This window comes from Crinia signifera, chromosome 4 (assembly GCF_055691185.1).
Source record: "Crinia signifera chromosome 4, ASM5569118v1, whole genome shotgun sequence".
NCBI lineage: Eukaryota > Metazoa > Chordata > Amphibia > Anura > Myobatrachidae > Crinia > Crinia signifera.
In genome coordinates, this window is record NC_139220.1 from 218,167,344 (window position 1) to 218,182,140 (window position 14,797).

Here is a 14,797-nt window from a genome sequence, read left to right on the forward strand (position 1 = left end):
TAGTTTTGAAGCAAAAACGCTGGGTGCGCCCTGGAAAATGCTGGGGGTCCCCATGATGTCCGTGGGCAGGCAGCTGACATCACCGGATGTCAGCTGCCCGCCCTGTTCATGGAGCAGGGCGCCGCAAATCTAAGACACCAGAGAGTGATTTATATTAGCGAGTGCTTCAAAAATCAATTCATGGTTGGTGACCATCGAATTATTTTGGGCACCCACTTAAGGCTGCGAATAGATGTTTATCCATTTGCATCGCTGCAGGTAAAATCGTTGAGTAGCAGGGGGGTATTCGGAAGCACGGCAGGCGACGCTACAAGTCGAGCCAACCAGAATGAGGGTCATGGTCAGACAGGTTACTATTAAAATGGACATAAATGTGTGTAGCAGAAGAAATTATTGTTTATAGTGTCACAAAACCCATTGACACTTTTACTAGGTCTGTATGTCATTTAGGGGTAAAATCCTAAAACGGAAGTTCTATTGACGTTGTAAATAGCAGCCCGATTCAACTTCTTATTATCTAGAATATAATAGATAGCATCTAATATAAATATGAAGTGTGCAAAGTGCAAATAAAATATAATATATTATATGTATACTACACTGGCATGAAAATCAATATAGTTAAGCCTCTAACAGCCTTGTGTATACGTGTGTATGTGTACGTGCGTGTGTGTGTGTTTATGTGTGTGCAATTGGCAGCCATATTAAACACTCCTCCAGAGAGTCTTAAAAGGAGATAATGATAGGTAGGTTTATCCATTAGTATCTCTAAAGGGGCCTACACACGAGGAGTTTTGCTTTGCGAAGCGCCAGCGCTGTTTGCTGAGCAATCTGTCAAGGCCCTGACCGGCGATTTAGATTAATATCCAGCTAATCAAAGGGGGATGGCAACGCGTGGGACCCGCATGGCTATGGCTCCTATGCATGCAGCGATGTAGGGGCATTTTGTAAGCAATCTAGTGAGATCGCTTACAAAATGCCCAGAAATCGCCCCGTGTGTAGGCCCCTTAAGGTCTCTATGTATTGTAATATTTTGTTTATACAAAATGTAGAAATGCACTGGGCTACAAGATGCCCGTGTGCAGCTTCCTTCACAAACTACTACATCAACCCCATATGCTATCATTTAGTTAAAGCACCAGTTGTACTCTTACAATTCATCATGCCCAAATAGAAATGTATTAATATAATTATTTTAATGTCTATGTAGCCTACCAAATAACTCACCCGGTTGGCAGGCAATGTTAATGCAGTTTCAACAAAATTTTGCAATCCATTTACTAATGAGCTGACACATGCATATACACCTAAGCAGAAAAACACAACAAAACTGCCAGCACCGCCAGTCATTTTCAAAAGTCTTTTTGGCAAAGAAAATAGAAGAAATAAAAATAAATAATGAAAGACCATTATTCCGTTGGGACTACTGTCCTGCCATCCTTATATCAAACAAAATAGAATGATATTGTTACAGATAACATGTAGCATATGTTTGAATGTTGCCTTAGCCCCCAGACATATGTCTAAGATATTATTTGTTCAGTAATGAACTCAATTGGTGGTAAATGAGACATGGAGCTGGAGGCTTTCTTGGTGTCAGATGACTGATGTGATTACCTTAATCTGAGTGAGGAGGAAACCGTTGTCCTTCTTTTTCAGCCTCTTTTACTAGGTTAACTGCACAATAAGGAATGAAATGACCACTGTGTACATGTCTATAGTGTATCATACTGTATATCGATTTATTATCCAAGCTACTATTAAAATACAGAGTAGCTCTGTAATATAAAAGATACAGGTCAAATCTATAATCTATACGGTGACAAGGAGTCACATACACCTTTATTTTGTAGCAGGTACACAGCATACCAGGTTATCAGCATAAGCAACAATGGTTACAGCATTGCAGCATTCAGTCACAGCATAGTACAAACGGTTCGAAAAGCTCCAGTGATCCCTACTGTAGCCCACAGCCAGCCTATCACTTGGGCAGCTCTTCCACCATCAAGAGCAATGACCTTCTGCCCCGGAAACCCTTATATCAAGAGTGCACAGGTGCTGCCAAGCCGCCGAACTCTGATCACATCTGTTTCCCTACTGTTGCTCTAAAACCTGAACCGGATCCTCCACATTAGTATCTTCATGTGAAGGTATGCTGTCCCTGCCACAATACATATAATAAAACTGTAAGGGTTTTGTCTGACAATAGATGGAAATGAAAAAAAAAGTCAGAATATTTGTGTCTGTTCATTCCAGCATCATGCTAAATTTGCTAATGAATTTGGATCGGGCTTTCACTATTGTACAGCTTGAAAGAAATGGAGGTATGTATTATGTCAATGTGACACCGGGGAGAGGAGCAATAAAGGAAAAAACAGACGCTTTACACTCGGCAGGTGCTAGTTCCGCTGAGCAATAACAGACATCCATGCAAGCGATGCCACAGGCAAATGCTAGTTATCTACTAGAACTGACTGCCATGTGGTAGGTCTGTGTGATATCACTCTTGTCCCAGTAACTTTCCTTACTGCAGTGTACTTCTGTATAGTCCAATACCACAGCTCTCCATCTCTGCCTACATCTCTCCATCGCTGCCTAGTTCTTATCTTTTCTCTATTACTTATGCATATGGCTCTCTCATATCAATGTTTATCTAGAGGCAGCTTGCTGAAACCACAGTAATCAGTGCATAAAGTAAGCCTATGGCAATATAGTTGTTCGATGCTACATTTTTTTGCATCTGAAATATAAACCTATAGTAGTATTAAATAAAATAGATACTGCATTATAAATATATATGCCATATATGTTCATTCTTGATGAGATTTTGCTGATATCTAATGTACATAGATAAAGAGTCCTCACCTGATTATGTCTTTGAATCTCTCAACTAATATGCATGAAGACCTACAGTAGAAGTCTTTTTATGAAGCAGTGTTCACCCCTTTCTTTGTAGAGGGAAGGGGTTATCAATGCTTGGTCCTAATTAACAAGAGGGCTACCTTGGAGAAATTAGAGTGACCCCTCTAATGTTGGCATTTACTCTAGTCATAGTAGGCTGCTATGGGTTCTGCAGAGTGGCTTAATATAACAAGTGATTAAAAGTTGGAGCTCTCATTGCCATTTTGAGATGTTACCAAAGAGAGGGGATTCTAGGCTGGTTTAACCTTAAATAGTTGAGCTCACTATTCTACTCTCGTCACAGTCTGATGAAAAGTACCAAGGTTTTGGACTCCATTGTGGTTCCGACAGTGGGAATGATCTAGGTGACTGTGCCACTCAGTAACTCCGGTTAAAGCTTTCTGGGGTTCTGGCTGATTGGGAAAAGTTCGTATTTACTATACCACTACACATACATCCAGAGAGGCATAATCCTCATTAGTTCTGCTTGTAGCCACAACACTGACTGATTGCTCTATTTAAACTGCTTCGCCAGAAGGGATTTTACTCTCATTAAACAGCATTACATTATGCTGTCCAATCAGATACACTTGCAAACAGTTCGATGTTCGTTCAAAGTTCTCCAGTGTATTGAGCTGAAATTTAATGAGAGCAATCAGTAATTTATCCACCATTGCTATATCTTTTGTAAGAGAAACTGAGTATGAGGAACAGTACTCGATGCATGGGAATGTAGAAAATTCCTATTCAGTAGCTGAAAGTAGACGCACAAAACAATACACACTGTACCTTTTAAAGTTGCATTTCTAATTGGCTTTATAGGGTGAGTACAATGCTAGAGTATCTTGAATGGTCTCATGCACAATTTTGCACAAACCAACCCTTTAGATTAGAGAAAAGGAACAGGGCAAAGTCCATAAATCATTTCCATGTAAATGCAGTTATAGCCGACAAGTAATATTGTGCACACAAGCTTGTTAGCTTGCGAGGTAACAGGGAGTACAAGGGGCACAGGTAACTCAATCTATTACCACTGCTTAAGGTGCATACACACTAGACAATTCTTTGAACAATATGCACAATAACAATATCGTTAGCGCATACAAGACCTCATTCTAGTTTCTACGCACCGTTTTTGCACATGTGCATGGCGAACACCCACCAGTGCAGGCGGAGGGCAGCGGTGTAGTAACACCCTTGGGAGCGTCCAGCTTTTCATGGGTGTTCCCATGAAAATGCTGGCCGTTCCCATGGTAATGACCCAGTGATGTGGGTGCCGGGGGTAGGCTTAAAAAGACACACAGCGGTGCAAAGTTTGCTGCGTGTGAACTAGAACAACCTAGAATAACCTCCATAGTCGTGTGTGTATGCACTATGGGGGTTATTCTGGTTGATTTGCAAGGCTGCGAAGTCGCACCCTTGAGCGTCCACCAAATCCCGCCTTGCGAAAGGTGGCCTGGCCTCCACCCATTCACAGCGTGTGTTTGCAAGCACTGGCTGCAAAAGGATGTTTTACATTAACATCCATTCGCAGCCTGCGGGGGAACACCCACATCATTCGATGGTTGCTGACCATTGAATGATTTGGAACATGCAAGCATATCTAAGGTTCCTCAGAGCAACCTTAGATGTGTGTGCACATTATGAGGGAAGAGGGTGGGCAGCTGACAACCGGTGATGTCACCTACCCGCGCCCACGTCACCGGGTGATTACCATGGGAACGCCCCCAGCATTTCCTAGGCATTCTTATGAAAATGCTGGGGACGTTCCCATGGGCGAGTACCCTTGCCCCCCCTCCGCAAGGTTGGACAATCTGTTTACCGTGGCCGCACGCACCGAGCACATGTATTGAGAAAACATTGTCCCTGTGCGAACATGCCACTTCGAATGAACCTGAATCGCTAACGATTAGCGATCCCATGGGTCGTTAGCGGTGTCCTCCTTATGAGCAGGATGATGTAGGATATCGCTAGCGAGAACTACGCACCCCTGCTGGGTCCCATCACTCCTGACATCACTGGGTGCACAAATCATGTAATGTATACCCAGCTTAAGCCCTGCTGATTACTGCACAGGCAGGGGATATAGATGGATTTATCCGTAGGGTCTGGAGAGCCATTGTTACTTGAGATTACAAGACATCAGGTGGATGGTGCAATCAAGATTTTTTTGTGTATTGTAAACCAGGATGCATGACAAAATGGCGTCACACCACAGTACTGAATGCAGAAGATCAGTGTCAGTGTGTAGATCAGAGGCAAGAAAGCAGGAGAGACTCTGGTGGCCTTGAGAGAAGGGAATCAATTCTGAAGAGTACATGGGGAAGTAGCTGGATACTATTTATGAGTGGCATGATTAGTAGGAATAGGATTAGGGACAGTAATCTACATTAAGTAGCAGTTCTAAATTGAATGGTACCAAATTAGCACATGCCGTTTAATAATGTAACATTTTTGATCAGGGAAGTGTGCATTGTGCCAGCAATGTATATATTACTGCATTAGAAATCACATTGGTGGCCAGTGTATGCACCATGCAATGGAGCGGGATTTGGAGCAAGCAGTCTGCCGGGGGCGGGGTGTTAGGCCCGGCAGGGGGTGCTAGTTATCAGTGCACTGCTGCAGCTTTGGAATGGAGTGTGTGGGCGGGGCAGCGGGGGGAACAGGGTGGGGTAAGTATACTGTCTGGTCTGAAGCAGGGGAAGGGAACTAGCACCTAGCAATGATGGCTGAAAAACCAGCCATCATCGTTAGACGTGCTGCTAAAACCAGCAGACGGCCCACCTTGCTAGCGATGATGCAGGAGCGCGCATCCTCGCTATTTGGCCGTCGGTGGGACATACACACTTGCTGACTTTCAGCTGAAAGTTGTTCAAAATGTCAGTTTTGAGCGATTATCAGCTGAAAATCAACTAGTGTGTATGGACCTTAAGGCGAACTTATTGGGTAGATGTAACAAACCTTCTATAAAAGCCTCCCGGAGAAGTGAACAAATGAAGATCTTCCACTTAGAAACCAATCTACTTATAAATGTAATTTTATAGAATGTACTTGATTCTAAAGCGGATTAGTTACTTCCCCACTTTCTAGAAGTTTTGTTACATTTCCCTTGTTGTCTTCCTCTCCCATTTCTTACTCAACGTTCCAAACACTATCATCTTCTCAGTTCATCAAGTCCACAGCCTGGACATCAAGCTTGGTTCCGCTATATCTCTATCTATATTCAGTAACTCACTAACTTCTGGTGATTTCATTTCGAGAACATCCCCAGAATTGCCCCTTCCTTGATGCTTCCAAAGCACTGCCTCATCATTTCTTTTCACGATTATAGAAGCCTTCTTTGTGGGTTTCCCTTAAATGTTCATCTTTAATGTCCCTTTAACTCTGCTACAAGACTGATTGTTCTTTTACCTGGCTCTATGTGGCCTCCCATCTCTGCAAAACCCTCTACTAGCTCCCTTAGCCTTACATTATTCAGTCTAAACTCCTAACCCTCTTCTACAAAATTATTTCAGTCTATTCTTCCTCCAACAACTCCAACCTCAATTTACTCCACATACCATCCCGCCCTGTCCAGTTGGCTCCGATCATAGCATCTCCTGCCTAATGACTAACACCTCTAACTTCAGCCTCCCTGTCTTTTGCACTATCCCTAACTTATAGAATACTCTCCATTGTTCTATCCGACCCTCCCAAACACCCAATGCTACAAACACTTCCCTATTCATCCTAGCCTATTGGATCTCTGTCTGATCTGGTATTCCCTCCTACTTCCTTACCCCCTTGTATGCCTTAGTATGCCCCCAATACCCCCGCTGCTTCCTCTTTTCTAACAAAATGTAAACTCTCACAGATGGGCTTGTGTCTTTTTGACTCATGTCTGCAATTTGCCTATGTATAACTAAAAAATATATATCTTTTTTTTTTTCCGATTTCATTTGTCCAACATACACTAACTAGACTAATACTAATAAACTGCTTTTATGTGAGAAGAACTAGTTCCTCTACCAAGAATGGTGTGTCAGCGCTTCCAGGTGCCTCCCTGCTGCCGCTACCCCCACTCCGTTCTAAGTTGTATAGATATTGTGTGTGTGTGTGGGGGGGGGGGGGCTGCTCGGTAATAGGGGGGCAGCACCCTGCTCTAAAAAAATCCTAGAGTGAACACTAAATAAGTTCAATAAAACCACCTTGAAAGAGGAAAAGCTGAGTATTGCTGACACTTTAAGATTTCCTATAACCTGTATATAGCTACTTAAATCAATGAATGGCATCAAATGACACCCAATCAACTGAATACATCATCTGCAAGATGCTTTACAAAGAGACGGATGTGATGCTCGTCTATACGTCTGCCTGCAGAATGTATGTAATTACAAACGACTGATACTAGTTCTAATCCTAGTGTAACTAAGAAGGGAATAGGAAAAATGCATTCTAGTGTCCAGAAAGTTTAAGTGAAGGTGATTGTGGTTATTGATATAATTAGCATGGGATCTCTATGATCTTTTCCAGTCGCATGATTTTAAGATGATGAATTACAATGACCTAATTATCAGGCCAACAATCTGTTTATCTGAAAATTATTTATGTGATTGATATGCCAATTTCCCCACACCCATCTGGAATAACAGGAATTTGCTGTCTCCCAATGTAAGGCTTCTAATTCTGTACTGGGAATGGGAGATATCATTTATGTTAATGTTAAGTAGTTTATTAATGAATATGATGAAATAGAAAAGAAAGTACAGGTTGAGTAACCCTTAACCGAAATGCTCGGGACAACAAGCATTTCGGATAAGGGATTTTTACGTTTTTTGTATTTTTTTCTTTCAACATACTTACCTGGTCCCCCTGATGGTCCCACGGCATCCCTTGGCGGCCTTCAGGATCTTCTTCAGCGGTCCCAGGGGTGGAGTTTGCAGGTGCGCTGGTGACGTCACTGGTGCGTCTGCGCACCCGCGCAATGCACTCCTGGGACCGCTGAAGAAGTTCCTGAAGGCCGCCGTGGACATTGGGGGACTTGGTAAGTATGAAAAAAGGGGTGGGGGGGGGGGGGAATCAGTTTTTGGCATATTTCAGATAACAGATCTCTGGTTACGGGAGACGCTACCTGTATTTGCATTTGACTGTAGGAGGTGAAACAATCTTTGCGGGTGCTGATAAGTTTCAATTACTCCTATAATTATTGTATATACTAAAAACCATATTATCATTGGCTATCAACAGGTCACGTTTTCAGGATTTTTGTGTGTGGAAGGTCGGGTAATTACTGACCCAGAAAATAGATTCATTACCTGTGCAGGATAAGAAAAAAATCCACAAAACGTGATTAGTTGCTGGGACGTGAAAACTGGAGTTGAGAACTACGGCTCTAGAATACAGATCTATAATTATGTACTATATGCATCCACTTATTGATCTTTTAACTTGATTTGTGTCTTTGGCCTTTTATTTTATTTAATCCTTGCATCGTGAAACAGGTCAATAAGAGTGAGGTCCTTCTACTGCAGTCATCTGTCATGCATTTAATCTATATTTAATCTCCAGTATTTTTATCTTTAGAAATCAATTTCCTGATTTATGTAAAATGAATACAAAAATAGCAAATCATAACAAAACATTACATAATATAAACCTATGATGTCTAGTAAACTAATTAGCAAAATTCAGTATAATTCATCTCATTTGATGATCGGTTTAATCTTATTACTCCACTCAGCCACACCTTACAAACACTGACATAAGTATTTCATATAAAAATGTAAATTGTGAACACTTACATTGAACTCGCAAAGATCCACACTATCCAGGCTTTTGCTTCTGTGGATCCGTCCCTTTATTCTCCGTAAAGATGGCTTTCCTTGACTAGTACTGGAAGCGGCTGCATTGGGGTTTTCTGATGATGGGGTGACCCTGGAATACAGTAGCACAATGATATTTAGATGATGTCACTGAAATCGGTACTCTTTACTTAGTTGGGCGCCCGTCGCGGGCATCGCGGGTACATTTATGTCTGGCCGCGACGCGACCGACGCGATGCCCGCGATTTCCCATTGAAACCCATGTTAAACATGGAAATCGTGTCGGTCGCGTCGCGGCCGGCCATAAATGTACCCGCGATGCCCGCGACGCGATGCTCCCGATTTGCCATAGGAATCAATGTTAAAAGGCCCGATGGACACGATTTTACTGTTAAATGCCTCAATGGACCCGATTTGGCCATAGGAATCAATGTTAAATGGGCCACAGAGCCCAAATAAGCACAATTAACCCTTAAATGTCCCCCCCCAATTTTTAACGCCACCCCACGATCCACGCCAACCCGAAGCGTGGCGAGCGCAGCGAGCCCGCGAGGGGCGGCGGTACGCGTCCTCCGACCTTTTCATGCCCTACTATCCACTAGGGCGTGGAGTGAGAATAGAATAGTGTGGCGAGCGCAGCGAGCCACCGAGCCCGAAGCGTGGCGAGCGCAGCGAGCCCCGCGAGGGGACGCGGATACCTTCACAGTTATACGCATCCCCTCGCGGGCTTCACAGGTGTCCGTGGCGACGCGGACACCTGTGAAGCCCGCGAGGGGACGCGTCTACCTGTGAAGGTATCCGCGTCCCCTCGCGGGGCTCGCTGCGCTCGCCACGCTTCGGGCTCGGTGGCTCGCTGCGCTCGCCACACTATTCTATTCTCACTCCACGCCCTAGTGGATAGTAGGGCATGAAAAGGTCGGAGGACGCGTACCGACGCCCCTCGCGGGCTCGCTGCGCTCGCCACGCTTCGGGTTGGCGTGGATCGTGGGGTGGCGTTAAAAATTGGGGGGGACATTTAAGGGTTAATTGTGCCTATTTGGGCTCTGTGGCCCATTTAACATTGATTCCTATGGCCAAATCGGGTCCATTGAGGCATTTAACAGTAAAATCGCGGTCAATCAGCCTTTTTAACATTGTTCCCTATGGGAAAATCGCGGTCATCGCGGTCATCGCGGGCATCGCGGCCATCCCGATTTACCCACGATGCCCGCAATGACCGCGATTTTTACCCCCGACGCCCGCGATTTCAATCGCTGGCGCCCATCTAGGTAAAGAGTACCCTGAAATCTAACAACAAATATTCAAGGTACTCGCAGTGATTTTGTATTTAGCACATAACTCATTTACCCATTATGCTACCAGAGATGCTGACTTTAAAAGGGACTATTTATAACAATTATTTATATAGCACCTACATAATGCATAACAATGTTGTGAGGATATCATTCAAAATGTTCCTGCAAATGCTGTTCTGCTCACAAGTGCCGGAGGTCACTTTCAGAAACGGACTATAAATGTTTATTGCGAATGAAGAGCACCATCTGGACAATATCATATTCAAAACCAATTGAAAATAAACTATATTCCATGTACTTTTAGATAATGTACCAACATTTTGAATAGCAATTATCATGCTTTTTGTTAACCTTTCAAATGTTTTTTTTCACTCAACAATTGACTATACAAAATAAATAAGGTATAAAATATGAAACATTTAGCAAATATCAAAACTAGTGTGTTTCTTGATGCACTACCCAGTCCACAAGATTATGCCACAAACTGATGCCCCGCCTACTTACTACGGGCTGGCACCGATGTGGTCATGCTGCTGGGAAAAGGCACGTGGTCTGCTACTGGCTCCTCCACACTAGCAGGCGTAACCCGTTCCAGACATGGCACCACAGCCAGTGCATTTTGCATCGACAACACTTAAGGTCAACTCCATAAATAGGTCGACATGGCTATGGTCGACAGGGTTGGAAGGTTGACACAAGCATTAGGTCAACAATCAAAAGTTCGACATGAGTTTTTCACGTTTTTTTCAAAATATCGACATAGTCAACATGGACAGTGTCAAAGTGTATAGTGTCCCCTCACATGCTTCCATGCTCAGGCATGGTGCCTCGCTGCACATAGCACACTATTCTATTCTTCTTCCATGCCCTAGTGGATGGTAGAGCATTAAATACCGCCTATCGGCACATCGGCTCAGAAAAACCGTGAAAAACGAATGTCAACCTTTTGATTGTGAACCTTGCCATTGTCTACCTAATGCTTGGGGTGATCTTGTAACCCTGTGGACCTTATCCTGTCGACCTTCAGTGTTCAACCCAATGCATGTCGACCTAAATAGGGTCAACCTAATGACCGTATCCCGTCTGGCTCTGCAACTACACTGCCTCTTCCTTTTAGGCTATTCCCAAAAACATATTTGCTAAACAAGAAGGATATTTTACAGAGAAGCAATACTCAAGGTCAATTGTAACATTCAAAAAGTAATATAAGTCAGTAGTTACTATGAAACATAATTTATGTGCAATGGCGTTGAGAGAGGGGGTGTACTAATTTCCCGCTCCCAGGTCTGATGAAGGAACCAAATTGGGCCCCATTACCTATCAGCAGCAGCAACTCTGCTCAACCCAGCATATGCTGCAGTGTGGCCAGGGAGGTGCTCAGTGCTATTTTTCAGTATTTTATTCTAAGGGTGCACGACCACTCCTCCTATGGCTAGACCACACCCCCTGAAAAGTACCTGGACCCAGCCAGGCTCTCTACTGCCCTGTATATGTGTATTAGGAATCTCCAAGGCTTTTATTGAAGGGTTTACCTAAAACTTTTTCCCTTACTTCTCCCCTTGACCACCAAAGATGAAAAACACATAATACATTATCATATTTCACTTTGGCCAGTATTCAATGAAAATTTTCACTATGTGCAGTGAATCCAGGAGCACTGAATACTGCCCATTGTGTTTGAATTATTTTATGATTTTCTATTGTATTTCTTTTAGAGGTAATTCTGTGAAGATAAATGTGTCATAAATAAAATTCTCATTATGCAAGATCTGAATTTCTGGCTGTTATATTCATATCAAATTCAAACGCAAGATGTCACCAAAATGTTTTTATAATATCTGCAACCAACATGCACCTTGAATTATCACAGGATTAACCATGGCAAATACTAAATGCTGACAAAATATTTTCTTGATCCGTACCACCCTTTCCGTTTCCATAAACTTTTCTTTATGACATCACTTTATAATGGTGTTCAACACAAGAGCAAGTAACATATACACATGCCTTTCATGTGAATACATTGTGCTAGTCCAAATTTCAAAAACTCTTACCCTGAATTTATTTGCAGGCACTACCATGTGTCACCACATAGCCATGCCACCTGATCATTCAGTGCATTGAAAATTACTGCACATTCTGCTTTCTTAAATATGGAGACAGTAATAGAGTTGTAAAAGAATACATTGGTTAATAACTGTTAAACATTTCCAATACTGTGCCCGATAGAATAATGAGAGACATAAGGGAGCTATCATCCACCAACCCACTGCTTACAGTTGTTTTTGCCCAAAACATAAATGATGCATCTTGGATATGGAAGTTCTTGACATCATTTTTGTAACAGAGAAATCTGGGAGAAAATAGGGACATCGTCATATACAGAAGCTATCCTCATCTTTGCTGCAATTCAGCTTGCTGCATGGCACACCAGGCTGCGACTATTCGTAGCTGGCGAATACTCCATTAATTCCATAGTCACAGCCTGGCCCACCATGCAGCATGCTAAATCACAGCCAAGATGAGCATAACTGTATCTGTACATGAAGTCTGCATCCAAAAAACTATTTTAGTGCTTCCATATTTTATATCCATAGTTTTCTCCAGAAGATAGAGGGTTAAGCATATCATATATCAAAAGCTTAGTATACTTCCCAGGCTGAGTATCACTTAGTGTAAGCAGATTTATTTGACACGATAACGTCTATTGGAAGCAGGTCTAGACAGTACTTAATGTTAATAAAAGCTGAGACAAATGATTTTTCCACAAATTAAAGATGAAATGAATTGCAGAACACATCAAAACAAAGACTGTCTCTTTGTTAAACCTGTCAGTGTGTGTGAGTACAAGCCCTGGCATCCCAATGGTAATGAAGACTTGACGATTCATCCCGCGGTAGTGAGATTTTACAATAAAACAATAGTATATATAATTCTGCACAAACATAAATGACAAAACCAGTCAATATTGGCCTAATTTATAGATGCTACAGAAATACTGCAGAAAAAGAAATGGAACAATTTACTGTCAGCTTTGCAAGCATAGTCATGGGACTGCAAATATACTGTCTTTACACATCCTATTAAAGAGAACATGAGAAGTGGCGCTATGCATTTGTAAACATAAAAACAAGTATTGGCTTAACCAGTTCCATTTTGTTATCAATAGATGCTATTTGGACAAAACTGACCATCAATAATAGTTTATGATGGTAAGAGAGGCCCTGGTAGGAAAACATAAGTTACCATGCGGAAACGATCCACCACACAGAGCAATAAGTAGAAACAAAGTAGCTACTGCAATAGGCAGTAACATGACGGAGGTGCCTAGAGACAGAAGGACCTATGCATTGTGGGAAGTAAGCAGTTTGTAATAAATGCATATCATTTCATGGTGCAGGTTCTATCTGGTTATTCAAGAATGATACATTTTGTCCACTTTGAGATTATTAATGTTGACAAAACAAGAATGATATGCAGCATGTTAACATTGACCACATCAACACTAAGACAATATTAACATGATTAAAATGTCGACAAAGCATCCCTGGTGGTCTGGCGGTGCATTCTACAGCAGCTCTGGTGGCGCCAGCAATATTTCCTAGGTCTAGCCATCAGTTGATGATAGCTTCCAGCAGATCCAATGAACCATCCTGTGGTGAGTATGCCTTACCCCTAACCATCTCAGTAGTGCCTAACCATAATCCCATAGACTAACCCTAGCCTGCCCAACCAAAACCTAACCCTAGCCCTCTACTGCCAGTTAGTGCAGAATGTCACATCTTTACCAAGTGAGCATTCTGCACATGCCAACATGTTCAATATTAAGATTTTTCAATGCATAGAGCAGATTCCATGCAGACCTTGCAATTTTAGCTTATCAAAAGTACTAGGCACTTGCAGGGGTGCCAAAGGTTGGTGATCGAGGATCAAATTCAATTATTTATGGTCAATGTTGTATGGAAAACCAGTGCTGGTTGCTTCCAAGCATAAATCACATGGGCAAATAGAAGCCCAAATCTGTCCCCCACCACATAACTGAACCTAAGGATGATTAGAAAGACATTACTTAATTAAATGAAAAGTTGCTGAATTAATTCATCCTAAATAACTTAAAATGTTAATGTAAGGGTAGATATGGTAACAACACTTTAAACAGGTATAGGAACAATTTAGAGCAAAATGTATGTCATTTTACAATTCTAAAGTTTGTTCTTTGCAAAATCTTGAAGGACATTGTCCCGTTTTTTTTATTTTTTGTTTGAGTATTATGCATTTCTTGAGAATTTTGAACATTGTAAATTGTATATCAAAATTTGAATAAAATATATTAAAACAGAAATATGGAAGGCACTCTAGAGGGCTTTTAACGTGACACAAGTAGTATAAATTGTATTAAGAAGTTAACTGCGCAGCAGTACTGGAAAACTGTGTCAGGGAGCAAAGTGTTCAACCTATATTCAAGACACACTGCATGGGGAACTGATAGGTGTCAGGATGCCAGAGAGAAGAGAAGAAGATTGTAGAAGATGATAAAAGCATAGGAAAAGATCTTGATAACATCCATGGAGAAGAGTTGGTGACTTGTAGGAATGCCATGAATGTCGAGTTGACAGGACTAAGCAGGGGACTGGATGTGGGGAGGATAATGAGGATGGAATCAATGATGACTGATAGGTAGCATGTATGGGGAACATGTGTCTAAAGGTGGCCATACATCAGAAAGATATTGTACCCAATCATACAATCTCAATCGATTGTAAGATGGATTGTATGCAGATTGTGTGCACATCTTGTGTA

General features: G+C 42.1%; 1 protein-coding gene across 10 annotated transcripts in view; it reads right to left on the reverse strand.

Moving 5' to 3' along the window:
• Positions 1–14,797, reverse strand: part of TJP1 (tight junction protein 1) — a 418,488-nt gene that overhangs the window by 289,726 nt on the left and 113,965 nt on the right. For all 10 annotated transcript variants that reach the window (XM_083183779.1, XM_083183785.1, XM_083183792.1 and 7 more), the window contains exon 2: positions 8,682–8,814. In XM_083183779.1, the coding sequence (XP_083039905.1) occupies positions 8,682–8,814 (133 nt within the window). The remainder of the gene's footprint in view (positions 1–8,681; positions 8,815–14,797) is intronic.